The following is a 27,020-nucleotide window of genomic DNA, read 5'->3' on the forward strand; positions in this document are numbered from 1 at the left end:
TTTATATCTACGTATTTGTATCTTATATTTAAAGTGCATCTTTGTATTTAAAGGATGTCTTTCTATTTAAATGTGTCTTTTGTAGACAGCATCTAATTGTTTTCTAATCCTTTCAGATAGACTCTGCCTTTTAGTTAATATAATTATTCATGTGAATATATGTAGATCAACTCTTACTTGTTTTCTGTTTGTCCACTTTGTTTTTTGTGCCTCTGTTCACCCTTCCTGGCTTCTTCTATACTATTTAAAGTTATTTTAGAATTCCATCTTATCAATTGGTTTTTAAGTGATACGTCTTTATAGTGTATTTTTATAGATTGTTCTAGTTACATTATACATCCTTCACATTTTACTTAAAGTTAATATTGTACCATGTCACGCAGAATGTAAAGGTTGAAATCCTGTCTCTTTACCTTACTTTGTGACATGGTTCTCAGATGCATCATATCTATAAATGTTACAAGCACAAGATATTAAAATGTTTGTTTTAAACAGTCATATGTGTTTTTGAAATTAATCAGTAAAAAAATAGGTTTCTATATTCAACCAGATATCAACCATTTCTGACGCGCTTCATTCATTCCTGAAGATCCAACTTCCCTTCAGTATCATTTCCCTCCAGTGTAAGAACTAGACTCTCATGGTGTGGGTTTGGTAGCAAGAAATTTTCTTTGATTTCCTAAATTTATCTGAAAATGTGGTTATTTTGCTTTTATTCTTCAAGGATATTTTCACTGGCTATAGACTTCTAGGCTCACATTTTCTTTTTTTTTTAGATCTATAAAGAAATTGTTCTACTGGGGCAGCCAGGTGACTCAGTTGGTTAAGCATCCGACTTCAGCTCAGGTCATGATCTCATGGTTTGTAGGTTTGAGGCTCTCTGCTGACAGCTCAGAGCCTGGAGTCTGCTTTGGATTCTGTCTCTCTCTCTCTCGCTGCGCCTCCCCTGCTTGCTCTCTCTCTCTCTCTCTCTCTCTCTCAAAAATAAATAAAAACATTAAAAAAAATTGTTCTTTCTTCCGACCTCCATGGCTTGATGAGAAGTCTGATGCCATTTTAATCGTTGTTCACTATATATAATATGCTGTTTCAGTACCTGGCTGCCTTAACTATTTTCTCATTTTCTTTGGTCTTTAGTAATTTGACCATGCTATCCTTTTTTTTTAAGATTTTTTTAATGTTTATTTTTGAGAGAGAGATGCAGAGAGAATGCACAAGTGGGATAGGGGCAGATAGAAAGGGAGAGAGAGAATCTCAAGCAGACTCCATGCTGTCAGTGCAGAGCCCAATGTGGGGTTGGAACCTAGGAGTTGTGAGATCATGACCTGGGCCAAAAAAGAAGAGTCAGACACTCAACCGACTGAGCCTGTTGTCTCGGGCTCCCTGGATTACGCTATTCTTAAGCACAGTTTGCTTGATATTTTCCCTCTCTAGGGTCCACTGAGCTTCTTAATTTGTAGACTTATGTATTTCAAAAACTTGAGGATTTGGGGGCCCTTATTTCCTCAAATAACTTTTTAGTTCTATTCTGTCTCCTCTCCAATGGGTCTCAGATTACCTGTAGGTCATACTTTTGCTATTGTCCTTTAGATCCTTGAGGCTGTTAATTTCCAATAATTTTTCATTCTGTTCTTTAGATTGCTTAACTTCTATTAATCTACCATCACGTTTACTCATTCTTTTCTCTGTTGGTCCATCTGCTATTCAGCTCATGCAGTGAATGATATACTCAAGTACTACATGTTTTCAATTCCAAAATTTCCTCTTGGTGCATTATTTTTTACTTCACTTTTCGCATTTCCTATTTTTTATTCATTATAAACATATTTTCTTTATCATCACTTAGCATAATTATAGTAGCTACTTTAAAATTGTTTTCTGATAATTCTAATATCTGATTCACCTCAAGGTTGGCCTCTGTTCATTGTCTTTTCCTTTGACAATGGGTCATGTTACTCCTGGCTCTTCACATATCAAGTAATACCAAATACTGAATACTTTGAATGCCATGTCGCGGAGACTCTGAATTCTGTTATATTTCTGAGAAGAGTCACTGTTCATAGTTTGTCTCAGCAGGCAATTATCTTGGTTGGAATTAAACTTGAAACCATCATGTCTGTGGTGGGCAACAGCCCAGAGCGTATGTCAGACTGCTTTCAACCTTCCCATCATGCATGGCTCAGTAATCAACCAGAGACTGGGACAGAGATTACATGCAGAATTTGGTGTTTCTCTTACATGGCTTTTTTCCTACAATTCCCCCTCACTCCGTGGTGGTTCTAGTAACTCTGAACTTCTTGAAATGGTTTTTCCTGCCAAAAAGAGTGCAAGTTCTTTGTTGGAATTTTAGCTACCCAAGGTTATAACTCTGCCCAACTGTGGTTTCCCTCAGGGAAAAACCACAGGAATGGAAAACTCACTTTATGCTTAATACTTCCTCCAAGTTTCACCTCTCCTCCAAAAATCTACCTGCTTGTGTCTGCTCCCTAAAGCCCTTTGGTAGTCATTTGTTTTCTTCAGAATTCAGTTATTTGTAGGAGGTTCAATCTTTCAGGAGCTTATGCCACCTTAAGTAAAGCAGAAACCCATACTATTTTTTTTTAATAAAGTTTAAAACCAAAAACCGTGGTGTATGTGTGTGTGTGTGTGTGTGTGTGTGTTAAGACAAATCTAGATAAACAAAACAATGATAAAGACAAAATTCAAATGAATGGTTTACCTGCATAAGAAAGAGGAATAAAAGAAGGGAAATACATAGATTAATACAAATTATTGTCAGTGTGCTAGTTCTCTGGCTATGTGTGGGTTAACAGATGTTTACTACTCTATTCATAAATGGATTAATATCATAACAATAACAAGGGCTATGCATAGGCCAGTGATGACCCCGTGTCATGGACCAGGACTTTAATAAATTCAAGTATGCCCATCTAAAAACAAGTGTTCACAGAGTCTTCACCTTGTTTCTAGACTCTTGAAAAGTCGTAATATTAATAAGGCTCTGACAAGATCTAGTTGCAGGATTTATGAAATGGCTAAGGATTTATGAGATTCATTTATAGGTAAAATATATGGACCATTCAAATTTAGGCACATCTGAGACACATGGTTCATAATGGGAAAACCCCCTAAATAATGTTGCCATTTTGAATGAGAAGGATAAAAAGACAAAACCGTGTGTGTGTGTGTGTGTGTGTGTGTGTATTGTTTCTTTTTTCACAATGCATTCAGGCTCTTTGACCAACACAGGAAAAGTTCCCAAGGGTGTAGAAGCAAGAAATAAGAAAATAGAGTGAACTTAAGAATGTTGAAGCATTCTCAAAGCAGCAGAAAACTTTAGCTTGCATGCCTAAAAGCATATCCACATGTCAAGGACCGTGGGACATTTTCCCAGAGGGGACTGGACACGAAGCTTCCCTGGTCTTAGTATCTTAAACTAGGCTGAATGGAACACCAGGGAATATGCTGGAGGGAGGGAAAGCACACTGGCCAAAGGGGTGGAAAAAGTGATGCAATCAGAGAGCTCTTTCCCATCTCTAATTTTATGACTCTCTGTAAAAACGAAGGAGAATCCAAATCACTTCAAAATAAGATCACCGGAGACCTGGCTTGGAAGACTGGATCCAATGAGAAAAAAGTCTTCAAAAATTTATTTTCGTGGTTGATAATAATCACATACCCTCCAAAAGATACCTCCATATGAGTTCTGCTTTATAGCATATAGAGGGTAAAATTTTAAATTAATGCAGAATAATTTCTCTGGGAATTGGGAATGGTAGGGGAAAAATCTACAAACAATATCACTGTAAAATAAAGGCTTTCGTTCCCGACAATCAAAAGCTTGACAAATCATGCCAATGTTTTATTTCTCAGGATATTTAAAATACCACAACAGAGAGCTCTTCACCTGCTTGCTATCTAGTTTGATTTTAAGGAGAGTGCGGTCCCAAAGACAAACCTCAAAAGGAAAACAAAATACCATTAGATTTTCCTTTATTTTTTCTTATTTGATGCTATTAATAATAAATGGTCAGTATTTTCCCAAGTCAAGGGGAAAAAAAAAAAACAGAAACACCTTTCTGTCACTTTCTTTGAAACAGCCCTGAAAACATATTTTAAAGACTATGCTTTAGAAAACTTTTTTTTTAAGGACAGAAATTCACTAAATCCTCTAAAATTCAAATCTCTAATCAACTGAACACCCCTCCCCCCCACCCACGGGTGTGAGGAAATAGGGCCTCTTTGGGGGAAGGTAATCCTAATTATGTGGCATGCTGGAGAGGCACCCAAGTTTATGTCAGTAGCAGATTCTGATAAGATAGGCACCATAAGAATGGGGTCTGGACTGTTTCAACGCGGGGGGAGGGGGTGTTGGTGTAATGTTGGTATTTAACTGTGATCTAGAGGCCAACAAAGGGCAGGGTGGACAAAGCACAGCCTAATGAAGCTGCTAGTGTCTGGGGTGAAGGAGCCACAAAGCCTTTCAAATTAGCAGCTGAATCCTGACACTCATTAGTGATTATACATGCGGGGGCTGCAACTTAACGCTCCAACCAGTAAAACAGCCAAGACACCGCATACACACAAAGGAAATAAAGTATGTACAAAAATAAAGAGCCGGGACCTTTCAAATGTCTTCCCTTTCACATTCTGACATTTTTCTTTTTCTTTTCTTTCTTTCTTTCTTTTTCTTTTTTTTAAATATTAATGACAAGACTGCAGTGTGCTTACCTTCCAATTTAGTACGAAAATAATTACCACTGCGACTAAAATGAGACTTTCATTTTTTTTTAATCAAGGAAGGTCTAGTCAGAAATTGCTTCTGCTAAGTTCTGTACAAGACATAATATACTCTTGTTAACTAACAAAACCAATAAATCAAGCTGAAGCACTTATTAAAGTATCTTACAGCACTAAATTTATCACTGATGACAAATTTAATTTGGGACTCTGACAGTTTGCTCCTTGCTTGTACTTCAACAGCTTTCTTTCTTTTTTCTTTCTTTCTTTCTTTCTTCTCTCTTTCTTTCTTCGGGGGGGGGGGGGCGTGAGGGCGGGAAATTATTTCACAAGTAATGAATGCTGAAATTTAGCAGAAATTTTTGGAGATGTAAAAGACAACTTCTGATAAAAAAAAAAAACTGTGGTTTTCCCACAGCGACGCTGTCACTAGGGAAAGCTATGCATTAAAATTCTTTTCTAGCGATTCTGTCCTTTGCACATTAGAGTTAGCAGAATTTTTAAAATGGTGATAATGAGCACTTTACGAAGCAATTTATAATCATCACTCAGTTAACCCCCACTCTATCTCCACGGTTAGGTCAGTGCACGTCCCTTGATAATGAAGATAAGAAAATTGAGATACTGCGTTTTCCTTACCTAACAGGTAGAATAATTTTAATCTATGGCAAGGTCATTCAGCACAAGGGAGGGTGAAAAGTAAAGAAATTCACAAGACTGTGTTGAATCTTCTTATAATTGCCCAATACTGTAGCTAAAAGGATGATATTCCCACTTTAAGTATCAAAAGAGAATTACATTACAAATACACATAAAATTATTATTAATAGGCAACCTTTGCTCAACACCATACTTGTAGGCTACATAATGTGAATAATGCCTTATTTTCCCGTTCCGGTCAACTGCACTAGTTTATCATACAACACAACCGGGCTATAGAAGTTATATTTTCTATAAACTTTTCCTCTTCCTAAAACATAGCTCTACATTTCTACATTGGCATTTTCTTGTTGTCTTTTTTCAAATGGTGTTTTCTTTCTTGACAATACAGTCAGCATATAAAAACCAAATTTCACCGCCTGGTCCCAGTTAAGGCAAACCAAGCAGGCTGAACCACAGCCTGACAAGGAGAAGGCATTAAGCTCTGGAACAAAAGCATCCAAGTCGACCTGTTTTGCAGTCTGATTAATAGAAACAAGCTCCAAGGACTAATCACAAGCCGAGCCCTGTTTTGCAGATTAATAGAACAAAGACACAGGAGAGGAGAGGAGGGGAGCTTACAGCACTGGAATACAAATAAGCAAAGGTAGACACCAGACTTTCCTCCACTCCAGTCATCTCCCCTAAAGCCAGATTTACTGACCCAAACCCCAGGGTGTCACATTCAGGGAGGAATCAAAATGCAGCACCAAAGAGATGTGAGTTCTCTTGGTCACCCCAGCACCAAGTGAGCCGGGTAGGTTCCACCTTCACTTTCTTTGGGGATCTGATTTAAAAGAGGAAACAAAATTTCTTTGCAAATGATGCAAGAATCATGGTGCTTTCAGGGAATCTTCCCACCAATCCACAGCACTAGTTGATCAGGACAGACGCTTTTCCACTTGTCCATCTTTTGCAATGGCCTGACACACAGGTAGTCTGTGAAGTGTGTGCATAAATTCAGGCCCACAAGTATACAAGAACTATATTCACAACAGCATAAAGTCAGAATAATAGAGTCAATTTCCAAATTACCCCTAGACACACATTTTAAAACTAGACAATGGGGCCTATTTTCCTGACTGTAAAAATAAAACTTCCCCACTCTAAGAATATACAAAATCCCAGGAAAGTAGAGTGAAAGGAAAAAGGAAAAAAAAAAAAAAGGAACACTCATAAAAGAAAAATCGCTGTGATATTTGTGGTATATTACCTCTCAGTTTTCATTTTCTCTATATATTTATATACATTCTCTATAATGTTATGATCCTTCTGTATATTTTTGGTGGGGATATAGGCTTTTGAAACGCTTAGTGCTAAGCATAAGAAGAAAAACATACCATTGCTCTCTGACGACTGGTGCTAATTCCTGAATGACTAAAACCAGGTGAATGTATGAATTTTTACTGGAATTGTAAAATCTTCATCGACTTGAGATCTGATAAGCTGAAGGCAGTTTACACACCTTGAGAAACAATCTTTAGGAATTGGGATGTCCACTTTTTGCATGATTTCTCTCCTTAATGGTTTTCTGCAGCAACTATTTTCCCTTCATCTTATTTTTTTGTTTGTTTGTTTTTTTGGAGACCAAGCTTTTTTGGTCTCATTTAGAAGAGTATGTGAGTCAATGGACAAAGAGAATGGATTTTCTGTGGCATATTTGTATCCTCTTTTATCAATAATCCAATTGTTCTGCTCACTGCAACAATCAGCAAAGTTAAAACGCATTTATAATGAAAATGATAAATATCAACAATTACAACATCTCAGAACTGACTTTAGAGCACAGTTAAGCCTGTGGTTTATGGGCAAGCCAAACTTCAAAATTTCCAAAGAAGTGATTGTGTTTCTCTCTGGCTTTTCAGGAGACTTGGAACTCTCCAGAAGGTAATTCTTATAGCAAATAAATTAAAAAACCAAAACCTTCCTTAGTACCAGACTTTTCCTTTAATTGTAATCCTGAACAGCACATACAATGTATTTGAACGTGGGAAGGCACTCAATACCCTGAAAATTCCCTTGCCTTTCACCGGCCAGTCTCCAAAGATGCCATACAGGCCACACAGAATTCGCCTCTGGTAAGAGCGGTCTAAAAGCACAAACGTCAGGGCCAGTATTATATACACACACTTATGTTTTCCATTCTCCTACTCATTCTGCTGGACCTACAGGTAAATACTTGTCCTTACAAAATCGTATCTTTTTCAGGGAGAGGCTGAATCTGGGTTAAGAAAAGGAAGTTCTTTGCGGTTGCATCTGAAAAAACTGGAATGATTAAGGAATGTTTAGTAACAGAGGCATCATAAGAATACCCTAAAATCCTCATTCTCAAATGCTTCCTACGAGTTCATTTATTTAAATAATATGAAAGCAGATCCCACAAACTGAGTCTCTTGAACAAATTTACTTTCTACAATTTTTTGTTTTGACGTGACACCGAAGGAAAAGAAGAAAGAGAGCAGGAAAGTGGCTAATAACAAGCCAACAGCGTGTTTCCAACTAGTTTTGCCACCAACAATTTCTTTTTTTAATTAAAAAAAATTTTAATGTTTATTTTTGAGAGAGCGAGCGCGAGTGCATATGCTCAGGGATGGGGCAGAGAGGGGACACAGAATCTGAGGCAGGTCCAGGCTCTGAGCTGTCAGCACAGAGCCCAACACGGGGCTTGGACTCAGGAACTGTGAGATCATGACCAGAGCCAAAGTCAGACGCTTAACCAAATTGAGCCACCCAGGTGCCCCATCAACAATTTCTGATTAGGTTTTCGTCTAGCAACTCTTATTCTGTAAAGATCAAAGCAAGAAAAGTTTTTTTCTATTGATACCTGATTTACAGTAAAAATAGAGACCCCCAACTATGGCTAGTGACGTGGGGTTGGACTTTTAAGTCATTAAGACAATGAAGAGTTTTTTCCTAGTTTCTGTCTTTAGTAGTCCTCTTTCTAGAACCATGGTAATCCAAGCTACTTTCCATTCATCGTGAAGCCTCCTATGGCCTGGAAAGTCAGTACATCTTAGTGGATCCTGTATTATGATTGAGATGTCCCACAATTTCAGTACATCTGTAGCTTGCAATGTAGGGAGAAAAATCGGTGATCTATAGTTATTAAGCCAGGCAGGCATCAGAGGCACTTAGTTTTATAAACAATCATTCTGTACATAATAGGTAAAAGAAGTGCCTAACTAGTTTTAGGAAAGAAGGGAAAGTCAGGCTGTCAACTCTGACTTTTTTCTTCCTTTATAAATGGCATTGGTTTTATTTAGCCTTCAATGTTTATTTACTATAGACTCAACATGAAATGTTAGCATTACTTTTTTAGGGGGAGCAGGGGGGATGGGATCTATTCTAAACCCACCATACCAGACATCAGAACTGAATGTACGTAAATTACCCAATAATATCACCAGCACCTTCATATGCTGTCTTAGAAAATTTTATCTTGGGAAGAATCTTACTCCGGCTGGTTCTTAACTACTTCTTCTAATTTGTCTTTATGGGCAAGGTGCTTCTCTTTGTTGCCTTTTCATTTTTGGCAGCAAATTTCATACTTGGATGTTATTAGTTGTAGTAACTGCATTTATACTTTACCCAAGCTAATCTTTCCTTGTGTTTGAGCAAAACCGTCTTTCTATATCCTTTCCTAGATTAATGCAGATTTGTAACTCATCTTTTCTACTTTCTACAGAATGCACACACATTCTGAGAACCCAGAGGCTTTCAAATTTGCCATTAGCTTCCTGTTTAAGCAGCCCTCATGGAACATTCCACATTCAATTTATAGTCCCCATCCAAGATTACCTTTATTTTTCCTGGGTGAAAATGCACTACCAAGCATTACTCATACATTTCAAATGATACTTCATGTAAGTGACCTTAAAAATGCCACATATGTCTTCATTTATCAGACATCTATTCAGTCTTCCATGTCTTTTGACCAAATGCAGCCAATATATGGGGTTCCTTTCCTAAATGGTTTCCACTACTCCAGATCACAAGCAACTTGCTGTGCACAACTGCACAATATTTGCTTTTAAAATTCTCTTTCTCTCTTTCCCACACACACAAACAAGGGGAATCATTTTCCTAGACTAAGTTTCCTCTTCATTTCTGCCCCTTTTCCTCTGATATACCAGCATAAAAAAGAAAACAGAACAGAACAAACACAAAGCAAACAAACCAAAAACCAAATAAACAAACATAGCAGCCATTGCAAAACTACACAATTGTTACCTTTCAGGGAAGAAGATAATAGTTACTGAGTGCCAAGAACTTAGCCTACATGATCACATTTGAATCCCATAAAAATATATAGAGTAGTGAAAAGAATAAAGGCTTTGGGGTTGATGTCCAGTTCTGCTACTTAGGAAATGAGTGTCCCTGGGTGAGTTAACTTCTCTAACCTTCAATTTTATAATCTCCCAAAAAGGGGTAATTTTACTTTCTTTATATGGTTGGTGTGACACTTAAAAACAATGTTATAGAAGGGTGCCTGTACGTGAATGATGCTGCTTAAGTAGTAGTTATTACTATTTGCATACCCAATGGAAAGTATATAGTTTCATAGGTGAAACTATGGCTCAGGGAGATGAAATAACTTGCTTAACAAAGTAAATGATTCCTAAATGATGAAACTGAGACTCGAGTTCACTGGGGATAGCTGTTTCTAAAGGCCAAACCCATGGCCTCCATTCGTCACTGCTTCTCCCTTCAGAAGGGATAACAGGCGTGCCGGTGTTTATGCTATGTCCTGCCTAGGGCTCAGACATTTCAGGGTACATTTTCCTGCTGGGGACGCCCTGCAAGAAGTTTGTTAACCTGAGGAATGGATGGTTTAAGGGAAAAGAGAACCAGCAAGAAGTGCTCAGCCCAGTTTCAAACAAAGCCTTCACTGTCAGAGGGCTGTCCCTGGGCACAACATGGTTTGGCCTGTCCCCCGTAAGCTCCCACGGGCTTATAGGTGAATCATTAGGAGGTGCGTGACATTGTGCCTTGACTGCTTCTCACTGAGCAGCGTAGAAGGTCAGAGGGCTTCTCCCCTGTGGAGCACAGAACACAGCATGGCTTTGATTATCATGCCTCTATTGGGAAACAACTTTGGCAGCATGCAGACTCCTTGGAAGGGCAAAAAGGAAGGAAGTCTGGGCAGATGTGGAACCTGGCCAAAGGGGAGCACTTAGTGGAAGTGGCAACTTCTGAACTGTGCACTCCAAAGCTCATTTCACCTTCTTCACTGATCGTCTGGAGGATTAAATGAACCTGGGTAGTTTACCTGGACTTATTAGTGAACACATCGGCTCTATAGGGTAGAAGGGCACCGTGGACAGCAGGGCAGCAGCAGTGACTGGAACCAGGCAAATCTGGGTCAAGACTGTCTACGGGACCCCAGTGCACTCACTCTCTGGTACTACCTGGAGAAATTCACATTACACTTAACAGTTCAGAGTATAAAATCAGAAATCCGTGTTGGTAAAAGAGCTTAAAAATAAATGATACAGAATCCGCATGACTAATTCAACTCTAAAAATTCAACCATTGGGAATTTGACCATTAAGAAAAGAGAATACCACATATCTGATAACTGGTTTCTGATGTCCAAAGACCTCTCTAAGTACCCAACTGGTCTAGCTTCTTACCAAATTCATGCTTTACACTGACTACTTTTACTACAGCTTGAAGACACAGTCTCCAAATCTAACAGAAACTTCCGTAGTTGCTCTTAGCACAGAGATAAGGCATCTGAACATAAAGAAACTGACAGGAATCTCAAAATATTGTCGGAGACGTCCTTTGAAAATTCTCATTGACTACATGTTAAGTTTGTCCGACTACTCCCATCCCCCAACTTTTTATTGAACCATGCTCACCCGGAGAGATGTTATACTCTCTGTATTTACGGATGTTCAGGATGGACCTAGAATGTTCACAAAGCTCACAAACATAGTTTAGTGCTTCGTTTGGTTCTATTTTGTTCACCATCTCTAAGTCCTCCTTGTAAATCCATGGCCAGGCTTGATCTCATATTGGAAATATCCTTTCCTGTGCAACTCATGACTCATCTGTGTAGAGGTTCAGTCCATCCGCCACAGACACAGCTCTATCACCACCACTACCACCCTCATTCATTCATTCATTCATTCAGCTGTTACGGGCACACCATCCACCATGTGCCAGGCACTGGCCCAGCCTGGGGTATGCAGAGAACAAAGCTGACAGGGTCCCTGCCCTCACAGAGCTGAGAGCCACTGTATAATCTCCTTCCATCCACCAGCAGCAACTATGGGTTAAAAAGGAGCCTGTTAGTGTAACATGAGAAAATGAAAGAATGTCCAGCGGCCAGCCGGCTGGGTCTCAGTGTTAAGGGCCAGGTCTTCCCTGGAGCATGGTGTGTGGACCCATGCCAGGCCTGACGTCAGCAGGGGCACCTGCCAGCACTTCCTTCTTGGTGCATATGTCCAGGACCTGCTGTCTTTCTCAGCTGTGACCTGGTGCCTTGGATGGAAAACACCAGAGACATCCAATACATGCCCCTGCTGATGTGTGTGCAAAGGAATCATAAGTTGTCTCTATGGAGCAAGAGGACAAGAAGGAGGTGATCCACGTCTTCTGGCACACTGAGACACAGATTATTCACAGAAAACTCTAGGCTCTGGAGCATATCGTGAAAAAAAAAAAACAAAAAAAACCAACCTGATCATTTCTTTGTTCTCTCAATATCCCTATTTTCCCCCTATGAGCACCTTACCTGGAATCCTAAGAGCTCCTGACGAGTACAGGCCTGGATTTCTGTGTGCCTCTTTTGCAACTAGACAGAAACAGCTAGCGACGCCTGGATGGCTCAGTCGGTTGAGCGTCCGACTTCAGCTCAGGTCACGATCTCATGGTTCATGGGTTAGAGCCCTGCATTGGGCTCTGTGCTGACAGCTCAGAGCCCAGAGCCTGTTTCGGATGCTGTGTCTCTCTCTCTCTCTCTGTCCTCCCCTGCTCGCACTCTGTCTCTGTCTCTCTCAAAAATAAAATAAACATTAAAAAAAAAAAAAGAGCTAAATCTTCCAAGTGGCCCTTTCCTGAATTGCCTCAGGTCAAGGAGCAGGACATGTGGTTACTAGGGTATCTTGGTTTAGTATACACAGCTCAGCACAGGAGTGCTGGACTCCAGTCCTTGTGCCCCCAGAAGTCACCTTGTCTGTCAAAAACGCTATCTTGGCCGCCTCAGTCAAAGGAGGCAATACTGAGCAGCACCAGACATATGGGCGCTTGGAAATGCTGGCTATTATTAATTACTATTATTAACACGACTCTGCCTATTTCAACTACTTAAAATTATCTTTTTAACTTAAATTTTAATTATTTCGGATCGTTGGGAAGCCCAAATGAGACAATGCAGGTGACAGTGCTCGGAGTGAAATAACCATTTCAATGTAAGTTTATTTATTACTCTCGTTTGCTAATTGAAGTTGTCTCTCAGGATGTACAAGCAAAAATTCAATTTATGCCAATAGCTGATACTAAGCGTAACTGAATGCACATGAACACTTCCATACACCCCTCCACATTCTTCTACACAATCATCACCATCAGATGAAGGCACCAGGGCGGGCTTCAAGGGTTTGGATGGAGCGGGGAGGGGGCTGATGTCCAAAGAAACTTTGGGGAGGAGGAGGTATGAGTGGATCTAACATCAGAAGCTCTACACACCCCGGCTTTGGAAATGGTATTTACTGCTATGGCTATGAATGGGAGGTGGAAAGCAAAGTGATCAGTTTTGCTTTCTCCTTTTTCAAATAAACAGGGCAGTTGTTAAACCAGAAGTGAATCTGATCCCGTGCGGCTTTAAGAGCAGTCAGCTGCATTCTGGAACAGGCAAAAATGTAAACAGAGCCTGTAACTCTAGATCAGGGCAGAACACCCATTGGTTTCATATGGGAGAGTCTGCAGGCTCTGTGCCAAGAAAAATGAAATGTTAGCCTGGGCCTTTAAACAGAGTCATGTAAAAGCAGAGTGCATATTTGTTTAACACACACACAGGCCTTTTTCCATGCCAATACCTTTCTGAACCCTCCTGAATCAAAGCTGGAGTCCCTGAGATGATGGTAGGAACCAAGATTGTTGGTATAGTCCTGTTCTTTAGCGTGAAAAGACTTTCCTGCTGAACGTGGAGTGTTTCTTTCTTTTCTTCCTTTTTTTTTTTTTTTGGCCCAAGTTAATTACAAAGTATGACTGTGAAAATAAAATAAATGAGCCCATTCCACCCATCCCCATATCTGAATTCTATCATATGAGTTGCCAATTGGTTTCCTAATCCTCTCACTCAGTATCTGCTGTTAATTTGTTCGCTATTTCAAGAACTTGAAGACTGTCAGCAAAATACATGATGCATTACAAAACTTATAATTGGAAATAAAAACATCTGAAGCTTTTCTGACAGGGTAAACATAAAGTACTATTGCACTGATCAGAACAAGGAAACGTGAGCAACCTTGTAGCTATTTCTGTGCAAACACAATTATAAATGCTGCAGAGAGTAGAATCAACACTTAACTCCCACTTTTAAAAATGCTGAGAAAATTACATCTAAATGAATGAATGAATGAACTCAACATGTTTGTGATCCTAAATGAGGGGAAGGGAGGAGGGAAAAAAAAAAAACAACAACAAAAAATCCCACTCAGGCTTCCTTTGCAGATGCAACTCAATGGGCTTTCTCTTGGTACTGTGGCCATTTTAGAATTACACTGTCTAGGCCCCATCTAATTTTCCTGCTGGAGAAGTTAAGGCACTTCCTCCACAGTTACTAAATCTGACAAATTACACCTGGGTGTACTCTAACATGAAAAAGTGTGTTCTTTGTTCCTGACCCCTTGGTCAGCATAGAGATCAAATTCCTGGACATTGGGAAGCCCTGCTCATATTCATTAAAAGCCACGGGAGACCAGCCCTGCATTTCTGTTCAAGGGAGGAACAAGGTGAAGCCACTGCTGAACAATACAACTGCTCTGCTCAGGTCGGAGCAATATGGACTTTTTACTTTTGGCAGCTTGGCTCTGGATCAATTAGTACCTCGATTTTTTCTACACAGCATCTTAGTATCAAAAGAGCAATTGAAACCCCTCCCATGCCTCCCCTCCCCCTCACGCCCCGACAAAAAAAAAAAAAAAAAAAAGAAAAAAGGGGCTGGTCCCACAAATGAGTTTACTGAAACCTACTTGTGCTAAGATGCTGGCTCTAGATCCAATAACCAAAAATACAAAGATGATTTCAAAATTCTACCTCCCCTCTACCCTGGCCAGACCACAGATTAAAATATCATCTCCTCTTTCAAACCATACTCAGCCTTTGGAAAAGACAGAACTGAGAGTGATCACAAAGAGGAAATCAGGAACCCTTGTGTGGCAGAGAAGCAATGCGATGGATATGAGAAATCCACAAGCTTTCCCATCATGGGACTAAAGTCCTGTCTGGCAACACAAGACCCTCTTCTCCAACCCCCAAAGAATGAGAGAAAAGCAATACAGGAGACGTTAAGAAAAGCTGTGACTGAACTGTTACTCCCAAGGAAGGTAATACATCATGGCTGATTCCTTTCTTCAAGATTCGTAGAAGAACAAGATGGTGAAGGATTACACACAGAAACCACAAAATCTGCCATGAGGTCTCATGAAGCAGGGGTGCTGCCTGAAACCAGTCAGCTCTTGACCTCCTTCCAAGGGATCACCTCTCTTCCAGGACAAGGTAGCCCACTTACACCTTCTTCAGTATAGGAAGGGCACTGAATTTTCCCAGACCCATCTAACCACATCCAGATCCTCTCCCTTGGGGATCTGAGAAGTACCACGGTGCACTCCTATTGCAAACACATATGAATCCTTTAAAGTGTTATAAATTAGTCTCCATGTACAAATTCCTGCTAAATTGTAAATTTAAAGACATTGCTTTAATTATCCCTCTTTAGGAAGCTTTCAACTGTGCTACAAATTAAAACACTGTAATTAATGTGGACTGATATTTCTTTTCTGTACTGAACACGAGTCACAATCCACATTTTTTAAATACGTGAGTTGTAGCTATCTTCCTGGTTGGATGGCAATCACCTTTGAGAAACCGGTGACAGAATGGAAATCCTTGGGATCACGGATGTTATTTTGATTGTTTTGAAATTGAGACCACTAGTCATATCAAAATTCATTGGAAATCAAGCATGGAAATCAAACTTAAACCACTTTACGTTATTTTGGGGTTGGAATAACTAATGGGTACTAAGCAGACATTCACCTACTAGTGAATCTCAGGGATGGAAAATCCTAACTTCTGAAGGAAGAAAAGTGGTAGCTCTGGTATAAATCCCCCTAAACTTTGCTTCTACTCAAATTCTTTATTTTTAATGTTTATTTATTATTTTTTTTTGTGGGGGGGAACATAGAGAGGGAGACAGAGTGATCCAAAGCAGGCTCTGTGCTGACAGCAGAGAGCCCAATGTGGGGCTTGAACTCATGAACCATGAGATCATGACCTGGGCCAAAGTCGGACACTTAACTGACCGAGCCACCCAGGCGCCCCTGTAAGTCAAACTCTTAATAGTGAAAGAAGTTAAAAAGTGTACAAGATATTAAAATAATCAAGCATTCCTGAAAATATGGATACTCTTTGAAAATTCTAACTTTGGTGACCATTTAAGGGAGTTGTGCCTGAGAGAAAATAGGGCGGACCTTGTTGGCCCTGTTTTACAAAACCAGATGTTCAGTGATTTGCCTAGTGCCACTCAATCAGCAGAGGCTGACCTAATGCTAGAACCCACCCCATCTGACTCCTGGTGTAACAATCTTCATATGACGATGGACAAAAGTATGAAGTAAACTTGAAAGACCAGCCCCCCTATGAGTACTAGCTCACATTTATTAAGTGCTTACTCTATGCCAGGAAATCTTTGGGTGCTGTGGGTGCACTATTAACTCACTGATCCTCATAGCAACTGTATGAAAGAAGTAATGCTGACATCTCCCACTTTAAAGATGAGAAAACGGGGCAGAGAGATGTTCAGAAATTCACCTAGGGTGCCAGGGCTGAATAAGTGATAAAACTAGGAATATCTGTGTTTTCGGCACAGAAAGGCCAATGCAGGGATTCCTAAATCAGTGTCCAGATTATCAGCAGTCCTGGGAATATTAATTTTAACAAAATACCTTCACAGTGGGATCCAAATGACTGACAGCTCCAAAATACATATTGAAAATGAAATTTGCTTTTCATCAACCTCTGTATTCTTAGTTACAAGTCAAAGTACCAGCAATTCCTATGGGTGACACATATCTCCCTCATTGCAAGGAAATGCTAGGCAGGTGATAGATTAAACTTTCTGGAAACCCCAACAAATTATGTATAAAGACAACTCCAGGATAACATTTCAGAGGGCTCATCCTGCCTATTTTCTTGATTATCTACCCTCTCCAATATTAAAATAAACAATTTTTGAATGACACCAATTCAGCTCAGATATAAACGTCTGAAGTTTGTGCCATCAGAAAAAGATTATGCCTCCATCATATCACAGATTTGAGTTACTATGTGGGTTTTTTTTGTTTGTTTGTTTGTTTGTTTTATTTTGTTTTGCTTTTCCTTGAGATGCTGCAAGATCTTCCTGTGGATCCAAAGTCACTCCCTCGTTCATCACAGCCGTCAACTGGGTTAGCTAAACCCTATCCTCAACAGAACTGCATCTGTTCAGATAATGGAGTTAGTTTGTTTGTTATCATCATTCCAAGGAACTATCAATCCAGAGATCTCTGAAAGTCCGGCTTGTTCGGGAACGGCCTTCCACGTTGTGTGCCTTCGAAAAATTTTCAAAAATTATCTTCAGGTGCTAAAAAACTGAGCTTAACTCCATGTAGTGCTTCTCTGTCAATCAAAGGTCATTCCTCAACTACTGCATAGTCATTAGGACGTGAGCTGTGAGGCTGGAAAAGCTCCCTCTCCTGCCCTTTGCTCAGAAATGCTAATATGGACACCCTATGTTACCTGAGACCAGTTTTCAGATTAGCGTAGTTTGATAGGACCAATTTCTACGGTTTGTTCTCCTGCCCTTAAAACACCTTCTCACGTATAACAAACATTAACTGATATACACTAATACAGCTGGATATAACCACTGCAGTGGCCACACCACCACCACCACCTCAGTCATACCATGCACCCCACAGTCAGACTCAAAATTAGGAAGCTACCACTAACTATCTGTGTGATCCCTGCGCGGTTACTCAACCTTTCTGTGCCTGAGTTTTTTTCCCCTGCCAAATGAGAATCACAACAGCGTCCATTTCTTAAAGGCATTTAGAAGAAAAGGATATAAAAGACAAAAAAGGACTTAGAACAATGCCTGGCATGTAGCAAGGACTCAAGTAAGAGTTCACAATCATTGCCAGGTGGATTTTAAAATAAAATATATTCCTGTGTTCACTCAACAGCCCTTCTGGATACCACCTAGTAAAGCTAGGGAAAAAAAAATTGTCAACTATTGAGAATATATCTCAACTTTCTATTCTACCCAGAACGAACCAAACTGGTGAGTGAGATGGCCAAAGGGAAGTCACGCTGTTTGTCCTCTTGCAGTCTTAGCCGCAAATCCTAGGGCAAGGCTGGGATACTTCTCCAAGTTGGGTGGGTAAAGGTTAGTTTTTCTGCTCTATATACATACAGAGCTCTCAAAAAGTAGATATATAAATAAATAAAAATCCAAGACTCCCCTGATGTTGATCTTCTAGTCTAACACTCCCATTTTCAAGATGAAGAAACTGGTTTGGAGGCTAAGTGACTTGTTCAAGTTCACATAAATACTCAGTGGCAGAACCAAGGCCAGAAAATGATAATCATTATCCTTGGCAAATGACCAGGCATTCTTCCATATCCATTACAAACACCACCTAATTTAATCCTCATAACCCTCTAAAGTAGGTACTATGTCCACTGTCTTGAGATGCAGAAATGGAGGCTCATCCTCCGTGAATTAACTTCTTCAAAACCACACAACTGACAAATGATGGAGACAAGATCAAAATGCCTCCTGTCTGGCCCCAAAGAATATGCACCTGTTTCAACCTGTCTAGAGCTCAGTGCTGAGCATTCTAGCGCTGAGCTCTCAACCTACAACATTCAAACTGTCTGCACGTCAGTCTCGTCTGGGAAGCTTTAAAAATACAAATTGCTGGGCTCTACCTCAGGAAAGAGAATCAGAGTCTCTGGGGGTATGGCTTCAAAATCTGTATTTCTTCTGAGTTGGTCAGGTGGTTCTGATGTGTAGCAAGATTTTAGAAACCCTAATCTAAGCAAGATATTTTATGAATGCGTCCAGTATGAAATGAGAGGGAAATGAGTTACCTAAGGCTGATGGAGTGTTCAGAGTAGATGCATCTGCATGAAGAGTAACACAGTGACCTTCCCCCAAATCTTCCTGTGTCCCACAGACACACACGCAGCCTCAGTCACATAAACATATACACACCTACCAAAGCCCCACTTCTACTGATCTTGCCTAAAGAAATCTGCATCACAAAAACAAGTGATACTCTTTCCAGCAGTGCTGGAATACGTGTCATGTTCGAACTGCAGCAATAAGGTTTCTTTCCGCTCTTATCCTTTGCATTGAAAGCACCTAAGTCTGCACCAGGATTTCTTAGCTAAAAAAAACGAAGGGGAAGATTGTTCGAATGAGCACTTACCAAGGTGCCCCGTATATCCTGAATCCCTTCACTGTTACCTCCGAGTCTTGTAAGTAAATACTGTTTGTCAGGAGGGACTGAACGTTGTCAAAGTCCTCTGGTTTCAATTTGGACACAGAGGGGAAACGGTAGTAGTCCTGTTTAACAAGGTCTGCCATGAATTCTTTATCAAATGTCAGTTCATGATTCCCAGCAATCACTATTTTATATTCATATGGCAGGTTTCCTGAAATAAGAAAAAAGAGTACCAATTAGCACGTTCATTTCCCATCACGAAGTACAACAGCCGAGACTGGGTGATTAGCAGACAGTACACCCAAGTGAAATAGCTCACGCATTTCTTTATATTTCCATGGGAACCAAAATTTATGACTACGCCTTTATGCTGGCAAAAAATGACAATAAACAGGAGACAGGAAGCTGCTAAGAAGCTTAAAAGCTACTAAGAAGACATTCAGCTTTCTTGTTCCATTTCCCTCTTCTCTGTGCTACAGATTCACTGTGATGAATGTATACTGTGACAAATCCGTACTTAATAATTATCCAGAGAAAAACACTTTAATCACAATCCTTAACAAAGGTCTGGACTTGGTTGGTCCTCAAAAAAATAAGCCAACCAACTGTTCTTAACAGCTCAGATAACCGCTTGATTTGCAGGACATCCTTCAAAAGTATATTTATAGTATATCATACAAAAGACATGACATAGGCAAGCATTCCACAATTTACATAAATGAAAGGAACTATGTAGTACAATTTCATATTGTCAGTTAAAGTTTACCTTTTGGCTTGTGAATAAAAAGAACATTAATAATGGCCCCCTGATTAGAAGGCTAACTTTCCTCCCATTGGGATGGGAGAAGAAACTGTAAAGCTTAACCCCCTTTTAATATTTATGGTATGGAAATGTGAGTTCTCGGTGTGTGCTTTTTATGCAAAAGTTTCCCGATCAAAATGAGATAATTCTGGGAAGAAGAATGAAAGCTATAAAGGAAAACCCAAACACCAGACTTCTGCATAGATTTATAATGTTTGAATAAAGTATAGATCATACATATTAATAACTCACCGTGATGCTGTAAGAACCAAAATCCAAAGGGAGATAGTGCCGGGCAGCTGTCCCCATCCTGAAATTAATGCCCTTTCTCTTCTTTGTCATTACCCATCCCTCAAGCCTCACTGCAGAGCTGCTGCTCATTTTATTTCATTTCATTTTATTTTAGGGGAGAAAAGGGTAGGGCAATGGTGCCTATAATTCCAGCTTCCTGAGACTCCTGGGTCCAATGCAAAATTAATGTTTCCTGCTATTCCAGGAAGAATGAAAGTTACCACTAGCAGGAAATTGGATACACTTGTTGTAAGAATTGGTCCTTACCAGCAAGCCAGAGTCAATGATTTAATTAATGAAGCTTAGTGGGGAAGAAAATTATATTTTGGGGGCGGAGGCAAGTTTTGCCATAGGTACATGGACTTCAGCAATGCAAACTGCAGAGACCACGCCATGAAGTCCGCAATCTCAGCAGCGCGCTGCAAACATATTTGCCAACATTGAAACGATTTTTAAGATCACCAGAATATGCTTTGTAATGCTGTTTTCTTTAGCTTTCGATGTTTAGGTTTCTATCAGTAATGAAACTGCATACATAGCACATGGTCTAATGGGGAAGCTTAACAGAGAGATGAAAGCAGTCAGAAAATAACACCGCAGAAAGCTGAAACCGCAAACATCGTGGCCAAGCGTCAATGGATATGCTTGACTACTAGCGCACGGTGCTACGTGACATGCCTTTGGCCTCAGTTATGCACAAGGCTGTGCTGAAGAGCTCACAGAAAATAGGAAGCCTCTCTCAGGTGTATGTTTTTGTGCGTTTATAATGTGCACTAGCATAAGGCAATAAGGAGCTGTGACGTATGTTGCAAGCTACTTGGACAGAATGACGATATCCTGCGCAATTCCCTGCACTTAAAATACAGTTGAAAGATGTATCAACAGGCCGTAAATCTCCAACACTGCTCACACTGGAAATCTGTGAGATGCCCCATGACTCTCATGGCTCTGTGACCCCCTTTGGCCTGATACTGCACCCCCAGAATCACCTGTGCTCCCAAAGCCGGAATGGGGTGAAACATTCTCCTGGACAGTAATGGGTATCAAGGCAGGTCATACCTGCACGAATCTTTGAGCAACTCTATTTGTACAAGTCACGCTACAGCTGCCCAGTTCCCCTTTAATCTTTCATGATGATGGACTCACTGTAAACCTTTCTTTATGCACCACTGCCCTTGCACGAGGGCTTGGCTTCTTGCTTTTTCCAGTTTAAAGTTTTGGTTTGGGAATGGCATGGATGAGACTGAGAAGGCAAAAGAAGTCCATTTCCCCCTTCCAACCATTTATTTTAAGAACGTAAAACTGCTGCAAAGTAAATCTTCCTCAGGAAGACAGTCCTCTTCGGTGTCTTTTACATCAAATTTTGGAGACTCAGCATAAAGAAGTAGCTATCAGAATGAACAGCCACAGAAACAGTGATGATATTTACACACTGCCAACAAACTCATCTCTTTCTGAGAATTCAATAGTAGTTTCCAACTTCCATCCTCTGTTACCTATGTTATGAGATATACACCTGATATATGCCTGATATTTGCCTGACATATATCTGATATATGCCTGATATCTATCTCTATCTCTATCTCTATATTTATAGGTATATCTCTATAGATAGATATAGAGATAGAGATAGAGATAGAGATAGAGATGAGATAGAGATAGATATAGATAGCTGAACTGACCTTTCATCTATAATCTTCCGACCTTTATGTTTTATATGAAAAGTGTAACCAGGACAGCTGACAAATCTCTTGTTACTTGATGGTATTTGGGTTTTTTTTTCCCAAGGCTATATTAATATGGAAGGCTCTGCAGTCAAGCTCCAAACTTCTTGGTATTCAAATAGCATCATTGAAAAATTGTCAGACAAAGAGGTGCCTGCCTTTATCCATTTTATTCAGATCAGGCCATTGAAGTTGACCTGCCTGAATAAAAAAAACCAAGGCCATATACAGTTATTCTAACATGGAGAAACTCTTGCTTTGAATGACCTAACGAACCCTAAGCATTCATCTTTCCCAAGACATAGTATATGTTCTACTAGCGATACACGCGATTATTTTAAGTGGAATGGGGATGAACTTTTGACAAAATGTCAAGTAGGTTTTAAAAATGCATTCTGGAAAAATATAATGTAACAGTACAAGTAATGATACATGGCTTCATTTTTCGTTTCTACTTTTCATCTCTATTTTTATTTTTCTATTTTTACATACAAAATAAGAGGTGACTTAAAGAAAACTAAGCTAATCATAATACAGATAATTCACAAATATGGCAGAATGACGTCTATAGCAAGTAAATGAATACAAGAAAGCAAGAAAACAAAAATAAGCAGCCCTTGACACACAAATACAGACACACACACACACACAATCCTAAACCATGCTTCTTCTTTGAGATGCTTCTTCATCTCCCATCTAAACTTTTGGAAAGAGGATTCCAGCTTGCAGCTGGTAGACCAAATACAGCCCACAGATGTATTACACTGGGCCCTCAATGCTTTTGTGTGTGTGTGTGTTTTTCTAATTGAACGTTTATTTTTTTTTAAATGTTTATTTATCTAGAGAGAAAGAGAGACAGAAAGCATGCGAGTGTGCACGAACAGGGGAGGGGCAGACAGAGAGGGAGAGAGAGAATCTCAAGCAGGCTCTGCACTATCAGCACAGAGCCTGATGTGGGGCTCAATCCCACAAACCATGAGATCATGACCTGAGCCAAAGTTGGGAGTTGGATACTCAACAAACTGAGCCACCCAGGCACCCCTGAACTAATATTTAGAGGTCAAGATGTATCATGCAAAAAATTCTGATTTTCTAGCTACTTTTGGAAAATCAAAAGACCAGGAAATACGGACCTCCAGTTGGCCACGGACCTTCCCACTCCCTATGAATTCTCACACCTGGCCCACTTACCATGTTTGTGTTGCCTGATGGTCTCCTCTGTTATTAGAACCAGCAATTTAGAGATGTATGGTTACTCAGAATTTACCAAATGCAATCTGGCTTCTGTTTCTATTCTCTTCCCAAAGCTTCCCCAGAATGTCAATAAAACTTACTAATAGCCAAAGCCAAGATATTTTCTCACTTCTCATCTCCACGGATCACACCACACTGCAGTGACATCCCTGTCCCTCAAAGTCTCTATTCTCTTGATAACAGCTGCTGCAGTCCCTGGTTCTCCTTCTCTTTCTTCGGTATCTCCTCTCTCCCTTCTCTTCTTCCTCAGCTCCCTTTGTCTCCCATCTTGTTTTCAGGGGACTCATTAGACTCTCCCTCTTCACCGTTACTTCTATGTATATTATTTAGTATTTCCTTACTGTATGTCTCACATTTCTATTCTCTGTAGACCAGTTTCTCAACTATTACAGTTTAAACGGTGGAGGCAGCATGAGGTTAAGAGCAGGGACTCTGCTGAAGGCTTCACCACACATTGGCTGCATGGCTTTGGACAGAGTCCTTATGTTCTCTCAAGTGTGTTAGCAAAATGAGGATAATAACTGTGCCCACTTCAAACCCTGTGTTTAAGATAAAGTGAGATAAACTTTCTAAAGCATATGCATGGTATGAAATAAGCAATCAGTGCATGTTAATTATTTTTCTTACTCCATTTTTATTTTTTAGTTTTGCTTTTTGCATGTGATTTGTCTGCCCCTCGACTGTGAAGTCCTTGATGGCATGGAACATGGCTTGGGGCTCCTTATTTGACCCAAAGTATATGGTTCAATACCTTCCAAATGGAAACACACAGTATTTGCTGAATAAGTGGAAGAATGAATGAACTTCTGTATGATTTGCCAGGAGCTTCCTTAGGAGAATTACAGGAACTGAGCTTATCATCTTGGGATATGACAAAGTTTAAACCACTGTCACACTGTCCTCCAGAGACACATGGTTACACAGAATTTACTCAGTTTAAGCCTCCTGAAGTGTCCTATTCTCTGCCCCAAAATTCAGTCTAGCCAAAAAATCTCCAACAAACCATTTTTAAACTGGACTTTCCTCACATCTAAATGGGGGAAATGATAATATCACCCCCAAGGTTCGGTGCACATTAAGCAAGATGCTGCATGTAAAGAACTGGCACAGTTTCTAACACGTCATGACTCAATAGATACAAGCTGTGATACAGTAATTATTACAATGATTATCCTTCCCAGTTGCCATCCAAGAAAATATTAGTTTATCCACAAATCGGATCACTCCCCGGTCACAAGGGCACGATGGCACTATTGCCAAGGAAAAGCATCTGAGATGGAAAGAGAACTTTGGTTTTCCAAAGGCAGAAGTTGGCATGGGCTAAGGTGTCCTTCAAGTTAACAAAAGTTATTATTAGAGTCATGAAGGCATCTGGATCTAGAGGGGATGGCGAGTGGACCTATGAGGCCTTCAACCTGCATGCAGGGCAAACCCAGCTGCTTCTGTCAAGATGATGCTCACCCAGCAAAGTGTGTCCCTTGAACACACTGCTTCTCTCCTTCTGTATGATTTCTAATATTTACTGGTTCCCAAAAACTCTGCCAGGATCAGTCTTGCATTCCCAAGCGAATAGTATAACCAGTGATTGGGAACATCTCTCAAGAGTGACTGTTCATCTGGAATATCCGTAATATCTTCATAGAATCAGCTGGGGGTACTCTTCTAGGAGTACAAAGAGGGGAACAGAATGACTAGAAAACTTTAGGATCTTCAGCTATGCGCATGTCTGATAATCCACAACAACCTTAAAGCAGACACACAGCGAACCGTGCCAAAGTCAGCCTCCCTTCCTTACCAAACCTTGGACATTTAATGTGTGACTTAAAGTGGCTCCCATGAATCCCAACACATGGACCCAGCAGGATCTTCAGAGCCAGCCTGACCTGGTGATTTGAGAGCTGCGTTTCCGTGAGCCTCCCTGCAGCTGGGGCAGGGTGATGAGGAGAGAGATCAGGGCACAAGGGAGAGACCTGCTCCCGCGCTCACCACAGCGGCCATGCTTGCCCTCACTTTACAGTCTGGGGAAAGATTTCCTGTGAAGGGCTATCCCTGCTTTAAAAATAGTAAAGAGAAAGCCACTGGTTTATCCAATTCCATTTTACCGATGAAGAAATGGAGTGCCAGAGAGGTGCTGCCGCCTGCTAAGCAAAACCACAGGCCAAGATGGAGGCACCAGCGGGACAAGAATAGCGCTTCTGCTTCCCGTGCTACTTTTCTTCCAGGTGATCCCACATTTTTAAGTCTTAGGAAGTTTGGCTCAAGACCTACCCCTTACGTGAGTCCTCCTCATAGCATTCCTCCACATAGGGCGATCCTTTTCTCTAGCTCTACGCAGGTATGGCCCTTTCTGTTTGTATCACGAAATAAAACTGGCTGGGTCATGGATTTCTCCTCCAGAGGTCATGAAGCAGTTTCAGCTTCACACTGCAACAACACACATCCTGGCTCAATTAAGGCATTCCCCACATGCTACTGCAGCTGTGGGTGTAATTTCTTACCCACCAGCTCCCAGAAGAATTTGGGAGCCTACCCAAGGAAGGGAAGGTCATGGCCTTGGGAAGGAGAAGGGAACCAACTTTATGCAGGGTCATAGAATTTAAAAACGTGTTGGCTCTATTCTGAAAACTGAGATAAGACTTTGACAGAATACAAGTCCAAGGTAATAAATCCAAACACCTACCGAGGCTGGAGAGGTAAAACAGAAATGTGACTTAGACTAGGTAGAAGTAAGGAGGGTGGTGAGGACCAGCACACGTGTGTATCACCATTTAAAAATAAACATATAGCACCACTGCTCTGGCTAAACAAGACTCCTTGCTAGCTTGCCCCTCCCGCCACCACCAATAAAAGTTAATGTCCCTCAAAATTAAGTATCATACAACTGTGACCTAGTTTTCTGCCACAAATCACTACAAAATGTATTCCACTAAAAAACTTAAGTTCCAGTCAAATCAAAATCCAAAGTCAATTCCAGAATAGTCACTTCTCTTGGGAATCTGCCTGCCACCTGCTAGAAGACGGCCTCCCACCCCACGTTCTTCACTCCTTATGAAAGGCAAGTATGGAAAATAGGGGTAACCAAAATGGTTTTGGCTAATGCCAAAAAGCGCCTTCCCTATGTCCCATTTTTTATCAGGGATCTGATGAGCAAGGCTGAAGGACTGCTATCTCCTATTTATTTCTGCTAAAACCGATGAAAACAAAAACCCAGAGTATAGCAGTAGTTCTTTGTGAAGGAGAGCAACCCAAAGCAAACGTGGCTTGCAAGGTTTTGTGGGTAAAAGAAAACCTAGTTATGTAACAAATATGTATTTGACAAATTTCAATACCTCCAATCTCTATGCCCACTCCCCTCCAAACCCCTAAAAGATAGACTTTGAAAATATATAAAGAAACCAAAAATGTGTGTGGCATAAGGCTCATATGAAATAAAGTTTACTACGCAGCAAGAAGAAAACACACAGATGACAAGACAGGAAGAGAATGTGCTATAGCTTCTAGATACCCAGGAAAATCAAACTCACAAGGCACAGCCTTCGGGCCAACTTTCCCTCACCGGTGTCCTAGGAAAAAAAACTAATTTACTGAAATTAAAAAGGAATAAAACAGATATACAGTCAGACCTATTATCGTGGGACTGTTTCTAAACAAAAGAGATATATTACAACTCAATCACATTTCTGAAACCCTCAGCCTGCATGGGGCAGTGTCAGGGGCCTGTTTTAAGACACTGTTCCCTAATGCCAGTGTTATAAAAGGACCTTGTTATACCCCCAAGGTAGATAAAAG

The 27,020-nt window shown here is 40.4% G+C and overlaps 1 protein-coding gene across 5 annotated transcripts in view; it reads right to left on the minus strand.

Annotated features, from left to right (window-relative positions):
- The window catches only part of MPPED2 (metallophosphoesterase domain containing 2), a 176,007-nt gene that overhangs the window by 69,890 nt on the left and 79,097 nt on the right, over positions 1-27,020 (minus strand). For all 5 annotated transcript variants that reach the window (XR_007145029.1, XR_007145028.1, XM_047824193.1 and 2 more), the window contains one exon: positions 19,146-19,371. Coding sequence is in view for 3 of the 5 variants with exons in the window: in XM_047824193.1 (XP_047680149.1) it covers positions 19,146-19,371 (226 nt within the window). In the remaining 2 variants the exon portion in view is untranslated. The remainder of the gene's footprint in view (positions 1-19,145; positions 19,372-27,020) is intronic.

Source organism: Prionailurus viverrinus, chromosome D1, assembly GCF_022837055.1.
Source record: "Prionailurus viverrinus isolate Anna chromosome D1, UM_Priviv_1.0, whole genome shotgun sequence".
Taxonomy (NCBI): domain Eukaryota; kingdom Metazoa; phylum Chordata; class Mammalia; order Carnivora; family Felidae; genus Prionailurus; species Prionailurus viverrinus.